Source organism: Lichenostomus cassidix, chromosome 2 (assembly GCF_008360975.1).
Source record: "Lichenostomus cassidix isolate B80296 chromosome 2, HeHo_3.0, whole genome shotgun sequence".
Taxonomy (NCBI): domain Eukaryota; kingdom Metazoa; phylum Chordata; class Aves; order Passeriformes; family Meliphagidae; genus Lichenostomus; species Lichenostomus cassidix.
The window spans coordinates 93,596,195-93,613,262 of NC_139482.1; the positions used below are offsets into that span (position 1 = coordinate 93,596,195).

A 17,068-nucleotide genomic window follows, 5' to 3' on the forward strand; every position below is an offset into this window, starting at 1 on the left:
AAGGCATGGGAATGCTTGTAAGATCCATAGAACAATCCAGCTCATCTCCTCCCATATAATGATATGGGACAACACCAGGAGCTCTGGCACAGGAGGGAGACAAATGTCAGAGATGTTTCCTAGGCCCTGGAAGAGATCTCCCATAGCCTCAACTTTCAGTGTATGGCAGTTTTAGCACAGGGCTGAGACAGAATGTGGAGTCCTTAGGCAGGATGACAGCACAGGAACGAATGTCACCCTTGATTTCTAATGTTACATTTGTAGGGCACTAATAAGTTAACTTTAAAGTGCACATTAAAGAGAAGAAGAAAAAAAAAGGCCCTAGGAAAATATTAGCTCTCCTGATCAGGCTGCACTCAGAGAAAAGTATCGTTAACCTGAGCTCCCAGGTAATTACAGCACATGGTAGGTAGGTAGGTTAGTGAATCCTTCCCAGTGCTCCCAAGCACAGGAACATCTACCACTGGGGCTTTTTTTTATGCAAAGGTCTGCTCTTTTCATTGTGCATACAATGTGATTGCTGGTTTGACACTGCAGGCTACACTGGTTTTATGAAGGATTAAATGCCACCTGAGACATATTTATCCTAAATAAATCACAAATGGTAAACTGCAGCATGTCAGTGTCAACACCCTGTACTGCAGCAGAAAGGTTAGCCATACAGGACTAAGCACAGCGAAGAATTAGCATCCAAGCTGCAAGACCACAGGGCTACAGTTAACAGGAGAAATGATCAAGAAGAAATATTTCCACTGAAAAACATTCAGTTTTTTGAACATCTGTGAGAGTCTTGCAGAGGGCCATCATTTTGTAAAGGTCACCTTTTTCCTGATAACAAACGGGAGTTGATCCTGTCACTGTTTGCTGAAGACAGTATTTAAGAGTAAGTGAACAGCCTGTCACTTTTAAGAAAGATGAGCAAGTCAAACTCGCCTAATTATGAATCTTGATGTCTAACTTGAAATTTACTTTTTTGGGGGTTTGACAAAGACACAACCTCAACTCTTGGAAAATAATAAAATTTGAAAAATAATAATAATAAGAGATGAAAAGGCAGCAGTATCTTGTAGCCCCAGAATGAATCACCTTTTCTCAGCAGCCCTATCAGAAAATACATTTTTAAATAGTTGCTTCAGGAAGGAACTATTGTTTTACCCCACCCCAACTTTCTTACAGTTGATAATTTTAAGATATTAAACATGATAGGAAACCCAGTTATCTCTAGAGTCAGCATGGCTTATACGCTAAACACTTACACAATTATATTAAGCATGCATGAGGCACACTTCAGAAATTAGATTCTTTTATCTTTATCTATCTAGTGAGCTAGAGAAAGGAAAAAAGAAAAAAGAAAATGCACAGACATAACAGATAGCATTCGTTTGCTCCTGCTGAATGCCAGTTCTGTTTATTGTTTAATATTAAAAATCATGATGCTTCATTTTAATGCTAACATTTTATTTGAAAGACAAAAAAAAATCCCCAAACCTTGCCAGTTTATATTTTACAATTTTTCTAAAGAAACAGAAGCAGTTTTATCATGAAACAAATATTTTCAACATGAACTTGCATTGAACAATTGCAGTATATCCACAAGTAAATAACTGACATTCTGGACTAAGCAAGAAATACAAGGTCACCTTTTTTTTTCCCCTACTTGTTAATGTCAATGTCAGAATTTTCTTTAGAAATCCTCCTAACGTTTGAGAAGTAGCTCACAAAATGAACTGCAAAATGGTATTTATATGAAGCACTATTTATAAGAAAAGCAAAACACTGACAGTGACAATATTTTTTTCAAAAAATGCACATTTCTTATGTAGGACTCTCATCTAAAATTAAGTGGAAGTTACAGGCATCAAGTTCTTCTTCCCGAATATGTATAATCAAGGATTTTTTGAAGTGTAGCTTTGTTGAGCTCTTCTTTAGGGAAATTCTTATGTGTTACCATGAAAGAGTAAAGTACTATGAAAACTTTCATTTAAATGCAAAAAAATCCTTATTTTGATGACATATTTTTAGCCAAGCATGTTTTAAAGTAAGATTTTAGAAAGCAAAATGTCACCTGTTCTACTTTAAAATGAAGAAGGGCACCGATTACTGTATGTAAGCTTACCTGTTCACCTTGCTATTGTGGGGTTTGTATTTTTTTGCGTATTTATCTGTTCACAAAATGTACATGTAAGTGCAATTATTTTACTCCTGTGATTATGTTATACAAAAATGACAGAAGGCAGGGAATTACCCTGAGATAAAACAACATTAAAACAAACAACAAAAAAAAAACAACAAAGAAAGCACAGAACAGAACAATTCCTACTTTGAGCAGGGGGCTTTTTATCCTGTTTTGAACCCTAATATGCTTATTTTATAATAATCCCATATAATAGTTCTTAGAGCTATTGTAACAAAATTGTATTATTCTCTTCAGTGAACTCCTCCTATCAGCAGGGTATGCATTTGTTACCTGGCTAGGAGGAGGTTCTACTGAGAAGGCTGTACAGAAAACGTTCCAGGAATACAGTGCCTCCATGATTCTGGTAATATCCAGCTCTGCCCTGCATCCAGCCTACAAGTGAAGTTCTTTATGCTTCTTGTACTTTGTTATAATCTCTCTGGCCTTGAATTACCTGTGAGCCACCTTCTGTATAGATGACCATGCTTGTTAACTGTTCTCTCGCTCTATCGGGGGATACAGCTTCTGCTTTTACAGCAGTACCAGCCTGCAGAATGTCCTGGGACTCAGCTGTCTCTATCACAGCATGTGAGTACACACCAGGCTCATCCTCCATGTCTGGTGGCAATTCTGTGACGATGTAGTGCGTTGCACCTTCAGAGAAGTCGCCATCAGAACCCTGAGCCATGGCTTGAGCTAATTCTTCACTGACAATAATCTGTGATATTTGCCCATCTGACTCGACTAAATCCATGTGTTCACTCTGGACACTGAGCGTGTGGCTACCAGCTTCCTGCATGATTATCTGAGAGCCTTCTCCAGCTACCATATGCACAGTCCCTTCCTCATTTACAATGACCTGAGTGACACCTTCTTTCATGAGCTGGTTGGCCGCAGCCGTGTCACACACAGCAAACTGCAGCACTCCTTGCACCACATTCTTGAAGGCAGCCTGCGCTCTCTCCTGAGATGCAATTAAAGTCGATGGGTGCATGACCCGTGTCACAACTTCCACAGGTTTGGTATCTTCCTGATCCTCCTGAACTTCATGGAACATTTGTATTTCTTGTCCCTCTGCATCACTGGGAATGCTGGGTATCTCTGGGTTCGGCATTTGCAAGAAGTCTTTGTGACCAGACCTGCATCTGTCAAGGAGTCCAGATTTGTTTTCCGCTTCACCCAGCTCTGTCACAGCACAAAGCAGGGCATCTAAAGCCGAGGAGGACTCTGGAGGATGGACTGTAGCTTCAGAAGCATCTAAAACTTCTTGCCGCATGATCTGCTGCAGCACCGTGCTGCTGGAGTCAGGCACCGCGTCGATTTGAACAGCCTCCTCCATGTCAGCTCCCGCTCCCTCAACCACCACCACCTGCGTGGCACCGTCTGCCAACTGCTCCGTAAGGATCTGCTCAGGAACCACACTACTCATGTGAGAGCCATTTTGGTTTGTGGCTATGACTTGCCCGTCCTCTGTGATGTGGACCACCCTGGCCATCTGCCCCGCCATCGCCAGCGTCTGCAGGGTGGCTGCTGCTGTCTCTTCCACGGAGGCATCGATGGCGAAGTCGCCGTCGTATCCTTGGATAATAATGAACTGCTGAACTTCTTCGGGTGACTGTGGCTGCCTCCTGCTGCCCCGAAAGGCCTTCTCCTTCACTGGAGAAACGTCTCCCAGTGCTGCTGCGGTAAAAGGGCTCGTAGTTTCCACAAAGGTTGCTCCTTGCCCCTTCAGTCGGCACTCGTAGGACTTGGACACAATGCCTGCGAGATAAAACACGCTGTTAACGTGGTATCATGGCAAGTATCAGTTCATTACTTTAACAAATTGTAGCTTAAATGGAAAAAAAATTCCTTGACAATTTTTAGATTTCATTGGCAGAAAACATAGATAAAATGAGCAAATGAACAAAACCAATTTGCATGTTTTCCAAATAACATATTTACAGGTTGAAGTAATTGCTGAGTGTAACAATTCTTCAGCTTATTAACAATTTAAATGTGTTTTTAAAAATATTCCATATAAAAAAAGCCCAGATAAATACAGTATACAGTTAAAAGCCATTAACATATCTTTTATAGAAGATCCTATTGGTGATATTTCAGTACTTCAGTAATGAATTTTAGGATTGTATATTACATTAAACATATCTTGGCATAAAAAATGGTGGCCGATCTTCTTTATACCCTGCTTTTGCTGGTGAGGTGATTGCCATGCTGTCATTTTGATGCTATTGTCTTCCCCATCCTTTTCCATCCAGCATCTTCTCCAGCACATGTGACTGACTCAGTCACTAGCCCAGTTATTTGGAGAAAAAACGCGGTAATACTCCTACCCTAAGCAGGATATTTTATACAATCTCATCCAGAGAAACTCCAGTTACACATCTTAATTACTTCTGCATGAAATCAATTAACAAACTATAATACCTGTAACCTTTGTTTTCCAGCTGCTTGCTCTGCCACCCAGTTTGGTTTTGTGTCACGGAAGGTTTCCTTCTCAACTCTCACCACTGACAATAAAGCTTCAGCAGGGCAAATGGTGCCCAAGGCTGTACAAAGTCAAGGCCATTACCCTTCAAGGATGGCCCACGTATTTTTGGGAAGATATAAATGAGAGGACCCTGTGACCAGCTTTGTGGGCAGCCATGGAAGGACAGCTTTATCCCTCGCTGTCTCCCCATGGCAGTGACATCCATAAGCACCCATGAAGCTCCTCCATGTGCTGTGAGCAAGCCATGGAACACAACCAGTGCACACAGAGAAGAGTGGGTGCTGGATGTTGCAAATGAGGTGAGTGTCTAATGACAGATGGGCCTGGGGAAGGCTGATTAAGTCTATACTGCTGAGACTACCCATACCCACACTCCAGTTTAAATTCAACGACACAAACGGAAATCACATCTCTGGAATAGCAGGTGCTATCACTAACGCAAATATCTGTGCCATTGCTTGCTTGGGATAAAAACAGGCAAGAAAAAGAAGTGACACTTACAGTCAAATTTGTACTTTCCAAGCCAGTTCTACTGAACAATGTGCTTCATTGAACTCAAGAGACCAAGAAAATTATACTAAAGCTGGTCTAAGGAGGCTCTTTCACTCAGAGCATAGAGCTGTCAGACCCTGATCCCACAGAGAATTAAAATGGGCTCTAAAAAACAGACTCATTTGCTTAAAGGTAAGTTCACACTTAGAAGCTGACTTACTCCAAGACTGAGTACTTGGTGCCTTGCAGCGTCTAGCAACTTGAAATGTCAAGGTGTGTATCAAGCTAAAATTCCAAAATAAGATCAATCATTAAAAGACTGAGCTCTTACACTGGTATTTATCTGCCTATTATCTATCTATCATCTATATCTATCTATCTATCTATCTGTCTATCTATCTATCTATCTATCCATCCATCTATCCACCCATCCTTTTTTCTATTACAGACCTTCTGGTTGAGAACTGCGTACTACACTGTACTGTGAAGCACATGAAGTAATTTTGTCAAGCTGAAAGGCTAAAAATCACCTTCACAAGTCTAAACTAACATTATACGACTTCCTTATTCTTAGTTTGTTAGGCAGGTTATCTTTGGAAAAGACAATTAACGATTTAAACCATCAGAGTGTTTCCAGGTGAAGCTGCATGATAAATCTGGCACGTGCAATTGAAGTCCATTTTGTGAGGTATAAGCAAGAAGGAAGCTTACTGTGGTACGACTGGTTCTTATTCCCACTTTTCCTTGCTCTCTGTAGGCACTGACATTCACATGACCCCCCAAAGAGCAGAAAAATAGGAAGGAGAAATCAACATAAAATGACAATTATCTTAGCTCCTCCACATTTTATAATAGAGTAGAAGTAATTAATTCTCTCAGGAATCTTGCTTTGTTGACAAGATAAAAGAGGAGCCTGGCAATGATGTGGCACAAAATCAAAATAACTCTACAAATCATGCATTTTCCACTGGATTTCAAAATCAAAATAACTATACAATCATAATTTTCACATGCACACACACTAAAATCATGACATCTTTCTGCTAAGATCATAATAATTTATGTGCAGGACACAGCATCAGTGTATTGAGGAGAAGCTCTGGTCTGGGGAAGGGAAAGAAAAAGGAAATTCATCCTGTTTTCATCTCCTCAAATAAATGCTGTGCCTGTGAATCTATGCAACTCCAGTCTTTACTGTGCAATTGAATGGGAAGTCTCCTGGGTGAAGAGCTATCCGGTGAATCCCTCGCAGCACTGATAATTATGCCATTCTGACTGCTTACTTAATCTATTTGAATCCAGAGGTGAGTTAAGCCACTTCCTGACCATTAAAGTAAACTACATGGGTAAATACTGCTGTCACTAAGGGGTGTGATGAAGCTTAACTACACCAACATCTTAACCTCAGCTCAGTGCAACCCCAGCTATTCCATCACAGTTCATAAATGCGATTGCAGGTCCATCTTTTGATTCAGCAATTTAATAACTTCGAGTGCTGTCAGTACTGCTTTGAAAAATGGCTCCTATAAAATGTAACAGCCTCAATCAGATTGTAAAAGATTCACCCACTGAAGATTCTTCCATTTCAACTATAATGAATTAATGTTGAGCTGTGTAGAAGTTCAAGTGTCATTTAAACTAATGTGAATCTACTGTAACTTTAAATTTTAACTGGACTATGACCAAGAATTTACTGGGAACATCAACTGCAATTTTAGTGATTTTTCATGGTAAATAGGAGTTGCAGATTTTACTGGTTTTCTTTTGTTTTAACAGTGAAAAGCCAAGTAGGGAAGATATTTAGAAAACAACAGATTTTAAGGCTTAGCTGCTATTTCTATAATGAAGCACTGGAATCCAACACAACATTTGTAGGAATTTTTATGTATTTAAGGAACATGTCACATTATTGGACTGTATGTAGCAACAAATCATGTTGTCCCAGTAAATCCAGCCTGCCTCTCACCCCCTCTTAAAAGCAGGTAAAGAGAAGGGGTAAGTGTTGGCTGACATGGCAAACATAAGCTGCAATACAAGCTCACATTAATATTAGGAAAAGTGGACTTGTTGCTGATTGCATGTCATTGCAAATTAAAAAGATACACAAATAGGCATTAAAATGACAAAATATAATGATACAAGAGCTCATATTCAGACAATTTGTAAGGAGGTGTTTCATATCTAGGGGTGCAATGATCAGAGAATTGGTTTCTTTCCAAGAAGTCTGTCATTTCAGCAAAACCATTATTTATCAGTTGGAGTCCTGAGTGACTGTTAGTTTTTTATTTGAAAATGTCAGGCTATTTTAGACATTAAATCCATATTCGCAGGTTATTTTAATTCTCTGAGACCACAAACTCCCGAAATAGGGCTAAAAGAAATGCTTTGATGTTTAATGTGCATCTGGGAAACTACAAATAGGGCTTAGTACCTTTTCCCCTCTCTCTTACTCAATACCTGACTTCCTTTTGTGTGTCTGTTTTATTCTTTTGTTACTGTCATCATTTGTTCCCCACAGAATAAATACCTTATTCTTTTGTTAAGCTTACATTTAATTAAAATGTACAGGATTTGTGCAGTAAACTCGAATGAAACAAATAAAACAAGGGCCCCCTCTCTTGAAGGCATACGTTGTGAATGAAAAATGTCATTACAGACTAAAAAATTTTGCAGTAAACAGGGCCTACAGAGAGAAGTTTCCCCCGTAATGACATCCATAAAATACACAAATGGCACTTTTAGTACCATCCTGAATATGGCATTTTCTGTGCTCTACACACAATCTAAATGGTTTGATCATAGAGCATAATACTCCATTGGGTTTATAGAACAATCAATGTTCCATAAAATGATGTATTTATCCAATAGTAGGCTCAGCAGTTACTGGTGTATGACATTGTAGGACACTGGCTTTGTACTGTTCAGCAGCACACATGCTGGCTGTAAAACTTATCTAACACTACTTCAACAACTTCATCTCATCTGTGTCAAGTAATTTGTTGAAGCCTCAGCTTGGTTTAAAAAAACTTGTAATAAAAATTCATAGAATTTTCAGGAGAATGAAAGCTGATGACAATAGAAAGGTCACATTGTGGCGCCACTCGTGGGGTCGGGGGTCAGCCGCAGTTCTAAAACAGAAAGTAGATTTCATGCATCGTGTAGCAGATAAAGATGGCATTAAGGAGACTTGTCTCAGAAAGAAACGCGTAATGCGTGAGGAAAGTCTGGGCTAATATTATATGTAAAGCACCACTTTGCTCTCAGCCAGCAGCCTCTTTAGAATTCTAATCCTTGCCCAAAACTTGTAGCAAGCGGCTGTGTGTGGTGAGGCTGGGCTGAGGACATCCTTCACAAGGAGCACCTTTAGGACAAAGCAGTAAGTCATAAATGAAATAATCTATTATGATGATGGAAATGATCTGCATTTCCACAGCTAGCTTAAAACAGCTATTTTTCCTATTCTGTAAAAGTTCTAGGAGGTCTGATTTATACTCCCCTATTCAGCAACACTTAATTTTTCATACTTTGGTGATTAGGTATATTATTTATTGACACAAAAAAATATTTCATATCTGCTAAAATGCAACTAATATTAAATAATGTGAATGCAAAGAAACATCTTTTCCTTCAATTAAATACAACCTGTAAGACATTTAAGAGATATAAAAAATTGCCTAATGTCTAACAACACTTGAACAAGCAACTGATTTTCTTATTTTAAAAGTTATTGTCTACATGGCAGCACAATATTTTGAATGGTACAGTAAGTCCACTTTTCAAATTCATCAAGTTATATAAGGTATGCCTTGACCAAGCTACAAGTTTCTGCTCTGTTTTCTTTAAATTATTTTTGTAATGATCTCTACTTCATTTAATTAAGTACAGTCTAAGAACTGTGGCATAATGTCGTAACTTTGGGATTTCCCTGATTTTCAGAGGCCATGTTAATAAGATGCATTTTTCAGATCTCTGTTCCTTGACCATAGTAAAAACTGTTCTTTATCATCTGTAAGGCTTTTATGTGCAAGCAATGCATGGGCCAGCATTTTTTAAACCAGCTAGTTAAGCTACTAAATAAGAGGTTGTGAAAGCTCATTCATGTCTTCTGCTGAAAGAAAGAAAATACGATGGGTCAAACCGAGAAGTGAAATAAATCAGCAACCCAAAATGGCCCTGTAACAGCTATTATGTCCAAAAAGGCAGCAAATATTTGTAAAGCAGAACAGTAAGTATACCTATAGGGGACTTAACCAGCTCCCTAAGAGACATAAAAAAATTCCACCATTGACACAAAATACATAAATCTCAAGAGATACCAATACAGCAATTCATTTTTTCCCTCCCAAAATATTATTACTTCAAAAAGAAAATAAAACAAACAAACAAACAACAACAAAACACAAAACAACAAAAATTTCCCAAATAATGTTCATCGTTCATTTTATACTTAAAAATCCAGTAATGTCATTTTTTAATGCTGAAACTCAAAACAGCCTTAGCTTCTAGTTTTGTCCTTAACCACTCAATCGTTTTTGGAAACTTCAAGGTCTTCTACCAACTGCTTGAATAAAGGATGAAGTTTTAACATTTCAGGTGTCTTAAAAAGCAGCAGATGTCCTTTAGCTTTCTAAAAATGTAAAAGAAAGTACTCTTGTAATACTTTTTCTTTTGAAAAACAGCCTGAAATTTCCTGCTTGCTATTTTTTTCTTCCACATCTTACAGAACCATGTCAACGGCCGCAAAAAGACACAAACCAAAAAACAACCACAAAAATAAATAGCCAAGCTATTCAGTTAGGGCGTTTAGCCAGTTTGTTTGGTTTGGTTTAGTTTCCCTTCAGTGTCCAATTAACCTCTGGGAAAAGGCCTTCTCTAAGAAAGATTTCAGTTTCACTTTTCCTGCACTCAAGGTCAAAAATGAACACTACCTAGCCCAGTGTTACAGAAGGTATGCAAATAAAAAATACACATACCAAAACTCCCCACTGCTCGTGGCAAACATGTACAGTGTTAACGTGCAGCATTTACAACTGCCCAACCTGCAGAGTAACAGGTTTTCCTGCAAGGCACTTTTTCTCTTTACCTGTTTGCCACCATGCAGGCTGCTCTTCTCAATTCTGACGTGTGAGCAAAAACCTCTCTGTGGCATATGCAGCAATTACCTACACGGGCAAGCAGCATCAGGAATGTATCTGGAGTATTTCAGCTATCTCTTCCAGTGCAATTTAGCAGCTTGAGATGAGGATAGCCAGCCTGGACGTTTCTTGGCAGTCCAGCTTCAAAGACTACTCTGGCCCTCAGTTTGGGAACAACTGACATTGATGATAGTCGGATGCACTCTTTGTGTTTTATCCCCTGCAGTGCAAATGGAAAGTGCATTTTTAGCACTTCTAAATCAGAATTCCAATTTCAAGGGGTTCTGGTTGTGCTTGGTCAAACCAGAGATTTCTGTTTCCTAGACAGACAGAACATATAATATAATACAAAAAATAATACACTAATATGAGAAAAATCGGGAAAAAAAACCCAAACTCTGCTCATAGGGAAAATTATCTGGATTTCTGAAGTAAGTCTAGTCCCAGACACTAAAGACTTTGTCAAAATAGGAAAAAAACCCTTTTTGTCATTATTATCTCAGCAAAAGTTTTTGTTTTTCAAGAATATATACATTCAGATCCTGGTTTATAAACATTTATTTATCAAGCGTACTGCTTACTGCCATAGTTAGCCTCAATAGTCTCAAAGGGACTAAACATGGTAGCTTGCATTATGCATTGTGTTTGCATAATCAGGCCCTTGGGATTAACAATTCTGAAAATGGCTGGCCTTCCCTAACGTTTGATGTACATATATGCACTGAAGAGAACAGACACTTGTAAGGGATCCCTAAAATGAAACATCACGTTATTAAATGATCAAGCAGAAATTATATTCTTCGGCATACCTATCAACTACAAGTATCATGATTCTCTGTATTTATCTATTCTGATTTATGCACCCTTTCAGTAAAAAGAAGCACCTGTTCTTTGCTTGAGGTCATGTCTCAACCCATTTAAAAAGCACAGCAGTTTTTAAGAGGAATGCTTGGGAAAAACTACAAACAGTAAGTTTCCCTAGCTCTTTTTGTTAGTTAAGACAGCAGAAACTACCATTTCAAATGTGATAGTCATATCTGTATTTCATTTATAAACTCAACTATGTTACAGCTGTATTCATATCTTTCCAGAGTAAATTATAGGAAATAACCATTTGTCTTCATTGTAGACACTTTTGCATGTATAGTAGAAAACAAACCTCTATTCAATAACTGCACAGAGGCACCATTAAAATCAAATTTACAGTAAACAGAACCTGCAGCTGGGGTAAAACACTAACTGTTAGTATTTTAATTATCAGCGAAGCTTTCGGAGGTCTAACATCTGCTCATAGCCAAATGACAGCAGCTGCTTGTGTACACTTAAAACAACATGAATTTCTTCTATAAATATTAAAATGAATTGTGTGTAGTGTGTTCATTGCTGCTATATTCCTATTAAGCTATTTAAGTATATAGGGTATTTTGAACTTCTTTCTTGTGGCAAATTCACAAAGGGCTGACCTCCTCAAAAGAAAGAGAGGCAAAGGCAGCAAAAATTCTTGAGTCTGTAAATTGAAAATGTTTAGAGACAGTACTGGAGGTCACCCTCTGCCAAGACGCTGCTGGTAAATGCTAACAAAACATCAGCAGTAAGTTCTGATCATTGTGCACTACAGAAATTTCAAGGACAAGACTGCTCAGCATGCAAAGTGTCAGGAGTCTATGGGATGGCTTGTATCAAAAGCTAGTGCTCATCTAATAAGTGAAGCAATTAATGCATTGTCTTATGTGGAAAAAAATATTCTGTTTCAATGTCCAAAACACTGGAGGAGACCAGTGTACTCTCTTTTGTGGACTTCACCAAAATCATACTGGAATGACCCCTGATTCACATGATTAGAAGCAATAAACTGCCATGAGAAAGGAACAACACTGGGCCAATATGAGATTTTGCTAAAAAGGGAAAGCTTCATAACTTAATTTTATAGCTTTTTATCTAGGCACTGACATACAGTTGATATTTTCCTTTTAATATCTCATCTGCTTGGGAATACAGGAAAGAAAACTGGAGGAGTGACACACATTTGGTTAAGCTGTAGAGTGAGAGGAATCTGGCAGAATGAGAGGAAGAGAGCATTACAACCAGTTTCAGAAGAAAACAAGGGAAGGGGGTTTTATAGTTTTAGCTTTACAGGTTTTCAGTGAAGAAAGATCTGTTTCTTTGCTTTTACAGCATCAAGTGTAATGCCAGTGGCAAATAGTATTTATGTATTTTCGCAATAGATCTACAGCTGGAAAGGAACACTACAATAATTTGGTCTGAAAGCTGTAGGTCATGCCAACCTGTGTTTTGAAAAAGACCCCAACATGATTAGATGCCTCAACCTTACATGTGTAATCACAACATAAGATCAGCCACAAGTGCAGCTGTCTCCACACTGGTACCTAGCTTAAGATGAAGCTGAATTAATTGTGAAGGCAGCTCCCAAACTTCTGACATCAGATTTCCCACCCTAAAAGTCAGTGTCAGTGCAAGGAAAATGACATCTGAGGAGGAAGGAATAGGGCTAGTTATAGGTGGGGACAGTTTCTGTGCACAGGCCTTCCCCTTTGCTGCCCCTTCACTCCTCCTGGCACACTTGAAAGCATCAAGGCTTACCATGCCCAAAATGATGAGTGTCAGAAAACATGCTGATTTTTCACCTCAGAGTGGCACAGGCCTAGCAGTAATGCTGGGATTACTTAGGAACCCTGAAGCAGGGATGCATGCTGGTCCTAGGAGGCTGGATGGGAAATAGAGGCTGGAGAGATGGGTAAGTCTTTTACGCCACTTTTGAGGGCTGAATTTGTGACAAAGTCTTCTTTTCATGATTCACCTCTGGAAAAAGCATGTTTCCAGAATATCTTCAAAGGAAGAGCTGTTCATGTAATTGACACTTCTGTAGACAGAAATATATTTTCAGTGCTATTGATAGAGTAGCACTTAAATGAACTGTCTTCCACTTCCACAGTTGGAAAGCACTAGGCAGGATGTAGATAAAACAAGACAGAAGATACCAAAGCTGGTGCTTTCCAAGCTGTTGCTGAGCACTGTTGATGCAGGAACTGCAAGATGGTCTGAGTGCCTGGATTGCATGGGAAATGCAAAGTAAACTGTTGCACTGCAGCTCTCCCAAAGGGCTAAGAAGGTCCTTACCAAGTTGCTTGCACTTGGCTGCAAAGTTGTGTGTTCAACAGCTGAATAATTACCACACTATTCTGTTGACAAGACTACCTAAATTGTTGGTTAACCAGAGGTAGAAATCAACAGCTTTTAGACGGCATATGGAGCTAATACTAAATTGGAAGCGTTAACATCAATACAAAGAAAACCAGGATGTAACATAAGTAAATAAGAAAATAACAATTTAAGATTGAACTTGTGCTACTGCATATGAGCACTCGTGAAGAAAGTAAATATGCAAAAATTATATTCAATGAGAAGTCCCTTGAGAACTGTAATGCTGAAGAAATTTAAAGAATGACAGTGTTCATCAAATTACATGTGAGTTTATGAAATGTAAAACAGGAGAAGAAAACAGGCCAAAGCAATTTTTAATTGCACATTCAAAGGCACGTCTGCTGCACATTGTTCTGCTACAGATGCAACTAAATTATGTCTTGACCTTTCTAGGAGAGAGATCTTCACTAAAGAATATTCAGGATAGTGAAACAAGAACTATTAGAAGTCTGACTTGAATGGAAATATTGAAGCTTTGAGTGCAGATATTCTGGCTACATAATCTGCAAATGCTGGAAAGGAAAGAAATTTTTTGTCCCTATTACATAAGCATAATCTGATTTTGATGAAGGACTAGAATGTTCGTGTCATAATGCAGGAAGGTAGTTAGACATGGTGAGAAATGGAAAGTCAATTCAGCTACCTCATCCACTTTCAAGTGCCAGGGTGATGAAGCTCACAGATGGAATAAATAGACTGCACAGTAGTTAAGAGTACAACTTAACCCGACTCATCACCGTTTATATTCAAATCCATACTATTCCAGAACAGTTCGGTGAAAGGTAGCATGAGATTCTGTAGGAACTACTTAGATAACTTTTGTAAACATCTCCATTCTGAACTCAACTTCACTCAAGACTGTGGCGCCTTAAGTCTTAAAACCCAAAGAATTTGCAATGACTGTCGGTATATGAAGCATGAATCCTAGTCAAATATGGACTAGGAAACAATGCCTGCCACTCCACCAGATAATTTCATTAGATCTTCTAATTTTTTTCCTTCCTGAGACCCAACTTAGACTAGGAAAAGAAGGAACATTTTAACATTAAATAGTGATCACATTTGTCTACCATATTTTAAATGCCACTTGACTCTTAATTTTGATAGCCTTTGTTCAAAGATTTATTATCTATATCTGTCTCTAACTGAAGCCAAGTAATGGGTAAAACCATGCTAACTAAACAATGCCAAGTGGTTCGAAAACACCGTGGTTGACTTGTCTGTAGCATGATGCAGTGCAGTGAATGCCATCATTCTGCTGTTACCTAGGACCTGGTACAGCATCCTTAGTGGTAGCATAAATGCAGCCAAGCACTATTACTGTTGCTGGAACTTAGTTCACTTTTTTCTGTTTCAGTAGATAAAATTTGAGAGGAATTCATGAGGATTTCTATGGAAGCAGTAAAGCTTGTGATATGTGACAAAACAGAGACCAGATAACACCCCCACAAAAAAAACCAAAAAAACCCCCCAAAAACCCAAACCAAAAAACCAACCCCGGAAGCCTGCAGCTAGATATCTGGAAGATCTGATTTTCTAAACCACTAAGAAACTAACAGCTCCTGCTGACACTTCTGTTAAAAGGGTCTTATTTCAGCTGCTTTTAAAAAAAATACTTCCTACTCCTTTTCCAGCTACTGTAGTTTAGTGAGCTCACAGTTTTGTAACTTCTGGCATGGAACAGACAAATCGCCAGGACTTGTGGTTTGTTATTTCAAATAAGTGCCGACTACAGAGCTTTGGAGCAGCACATGGCATCACAGGTTGAAAGAGCTGCTACAAGTCACAGGTAGGGCTTACAGATTTTGTACCTGACTTTTGGTATACATTCCAGTACTCCAAAACCTACCAAGGTTTACCATTTCTTTCACTGTGTCACCCTCAAAACATTATTCAAGTGCTTCCACTGAAATAAAAAGACTCTAAAGCTATTTGAATGATATTATTTTCTTTATAAAAAGAAAATGCACATATGAAAATGTACACAGACAGAACAAAAATTATATCAGTGCCTAAAAGAACAAGCTAAAAGAAGTCCTAAATTAATGTTTTTCTTCTTTCATGTTATTTTTTTAGGGCCTCTTTCACAATAGAGTGAATTTTATGCAAGATTTTTAGGTCTCTTTGCATAAAGCTGATTTCCTCAATGCAGAATTAGGAAGCAAAATAAAATTGGCCTGCTTTCCACTAGTTCTAGGCACAAGAACATGCAAATGCAAATTGAACAGAACAGATTTAAAATCTAATGGCATCTATATAACCATGTGCTTCTAAAACTGTATCTCTTGAATTGCACACAATTGGTAACACATTTATCACTAAATAACACCACAAAAATGAAAGAAGCATTATACTAACTTTTCAGGCAGAGAAGTGAAAAACAACAGGAAGTGTGTTGCCAGGGTCACAGGAAAATTCCCAGGTGTGCTGGGACCCAGTTTTACATCTTAATCACAGCATTATCATTTCTTAGGAGAGCCTATTGTCAATTCTAAGAGTTGAGGTACTCCATTTACCCACCGTGAAGCTCTAGTCACATCATTGAAATTTTCCTGATAATGCCCTGTCAATGACTCAACCCCACATTCATGAGCAGAGAGGAGTTCAGTGTCCATGTATCCTATAATGAGGAATGCTGGGCTGCAATCTCTGCTGAGATTGTCATAGGTGTCCACTGATACCATCTGCAATTACAGAATTTTATGAGATGGAAACTGGTTCATTATGAAAAAGACTCAAGTCTACCAGCTCATTTCACAGATGTCAGATGGCAGACTTCCTGCTCATCGCAATTCTTGCAAGTGCAGAAGAATGGGACTGTAGTTAGACTTTTGGGAATTAAGCATACAGCTAATGCTAAGCATAGGCTTAAATGCTTTTATAAATTGGACCCTGTTAGCTCCAGTCTAAGCCATTCAAAACAGGGACATAGATTCTTTAATTTCAGCTTCACAAGGGCCAAACCAGGACTGCTAGTTCCCAGAGGGAGGCAAACACAAACTTAACTAAAAAACACGTTTGCCTTCAGCCAAATACATCTCTTTCTGATTGAATTCAGCCTGATCATAACTAAGCAAAATAATTACATTAATATTTTCAAAAGTATCAGCTGAATTCCAGTTTGGACTGTCACCTATTCAAATAAATGATTGAATACATTCCTTTTGAAAGGCAAAAGTACATTATGGATAACTATTCATTTTTGTAACTTTTTACATGTATTATTTACTTTCTTTAAATAGTTTTCTCAAAAACTTCATTGTTACATCTAAGAAGTATGGGTAGTGTAGAAAATGTTGATAAACCTTTCTTCTTAGAGAGTAATCCCTCTCACACATTCATTCTTTTGCACTCTCAGACAATGATATATTCATCTTCAAGTCTGGTAACCATTAGCTTAAACAAACATCTTAATTTCAGACAATTCAGCCTATTTAAGAACACAGAAACTAAAACAATTCCCCAGTTTCTCTGAAAGAAATATAGATTTCTTCTGCAGCTTTCAAGAAATGAAGCACTGTTTGCTACAGTACAGCCCCCTTCATTCCTTCC

The 17,068-nt window shown here is 38.4% G+C and overlaps 1 protein-coding gene across 1 annotated transcript in view; it reads right to left on the bottom strand.

Moving 5' to 3' along the window:
• Nucleotides 1-1,377: 1,377 nt before the first annotated feature.
• ZNF407 (zinc finger protein 407) overlaps nucleotides 1,378-17,068 on the bottom strand; it is a 334,983-nt gene continuing 319,292 nt past the window's right edge. The window contains exon 9 of the mRNA XM_085052423.1: nucleotides 1,378-3,937. Coding sequence (XP_084908549.1) covers nucleotides 2,586-3,937 — 1,352 coding nt within the window. The 3' untranslated portion in view covers nucleotides 1,378-2,585. The remainder of the gene's footprint in view (nucleotides 3,938-17,068) is intronic.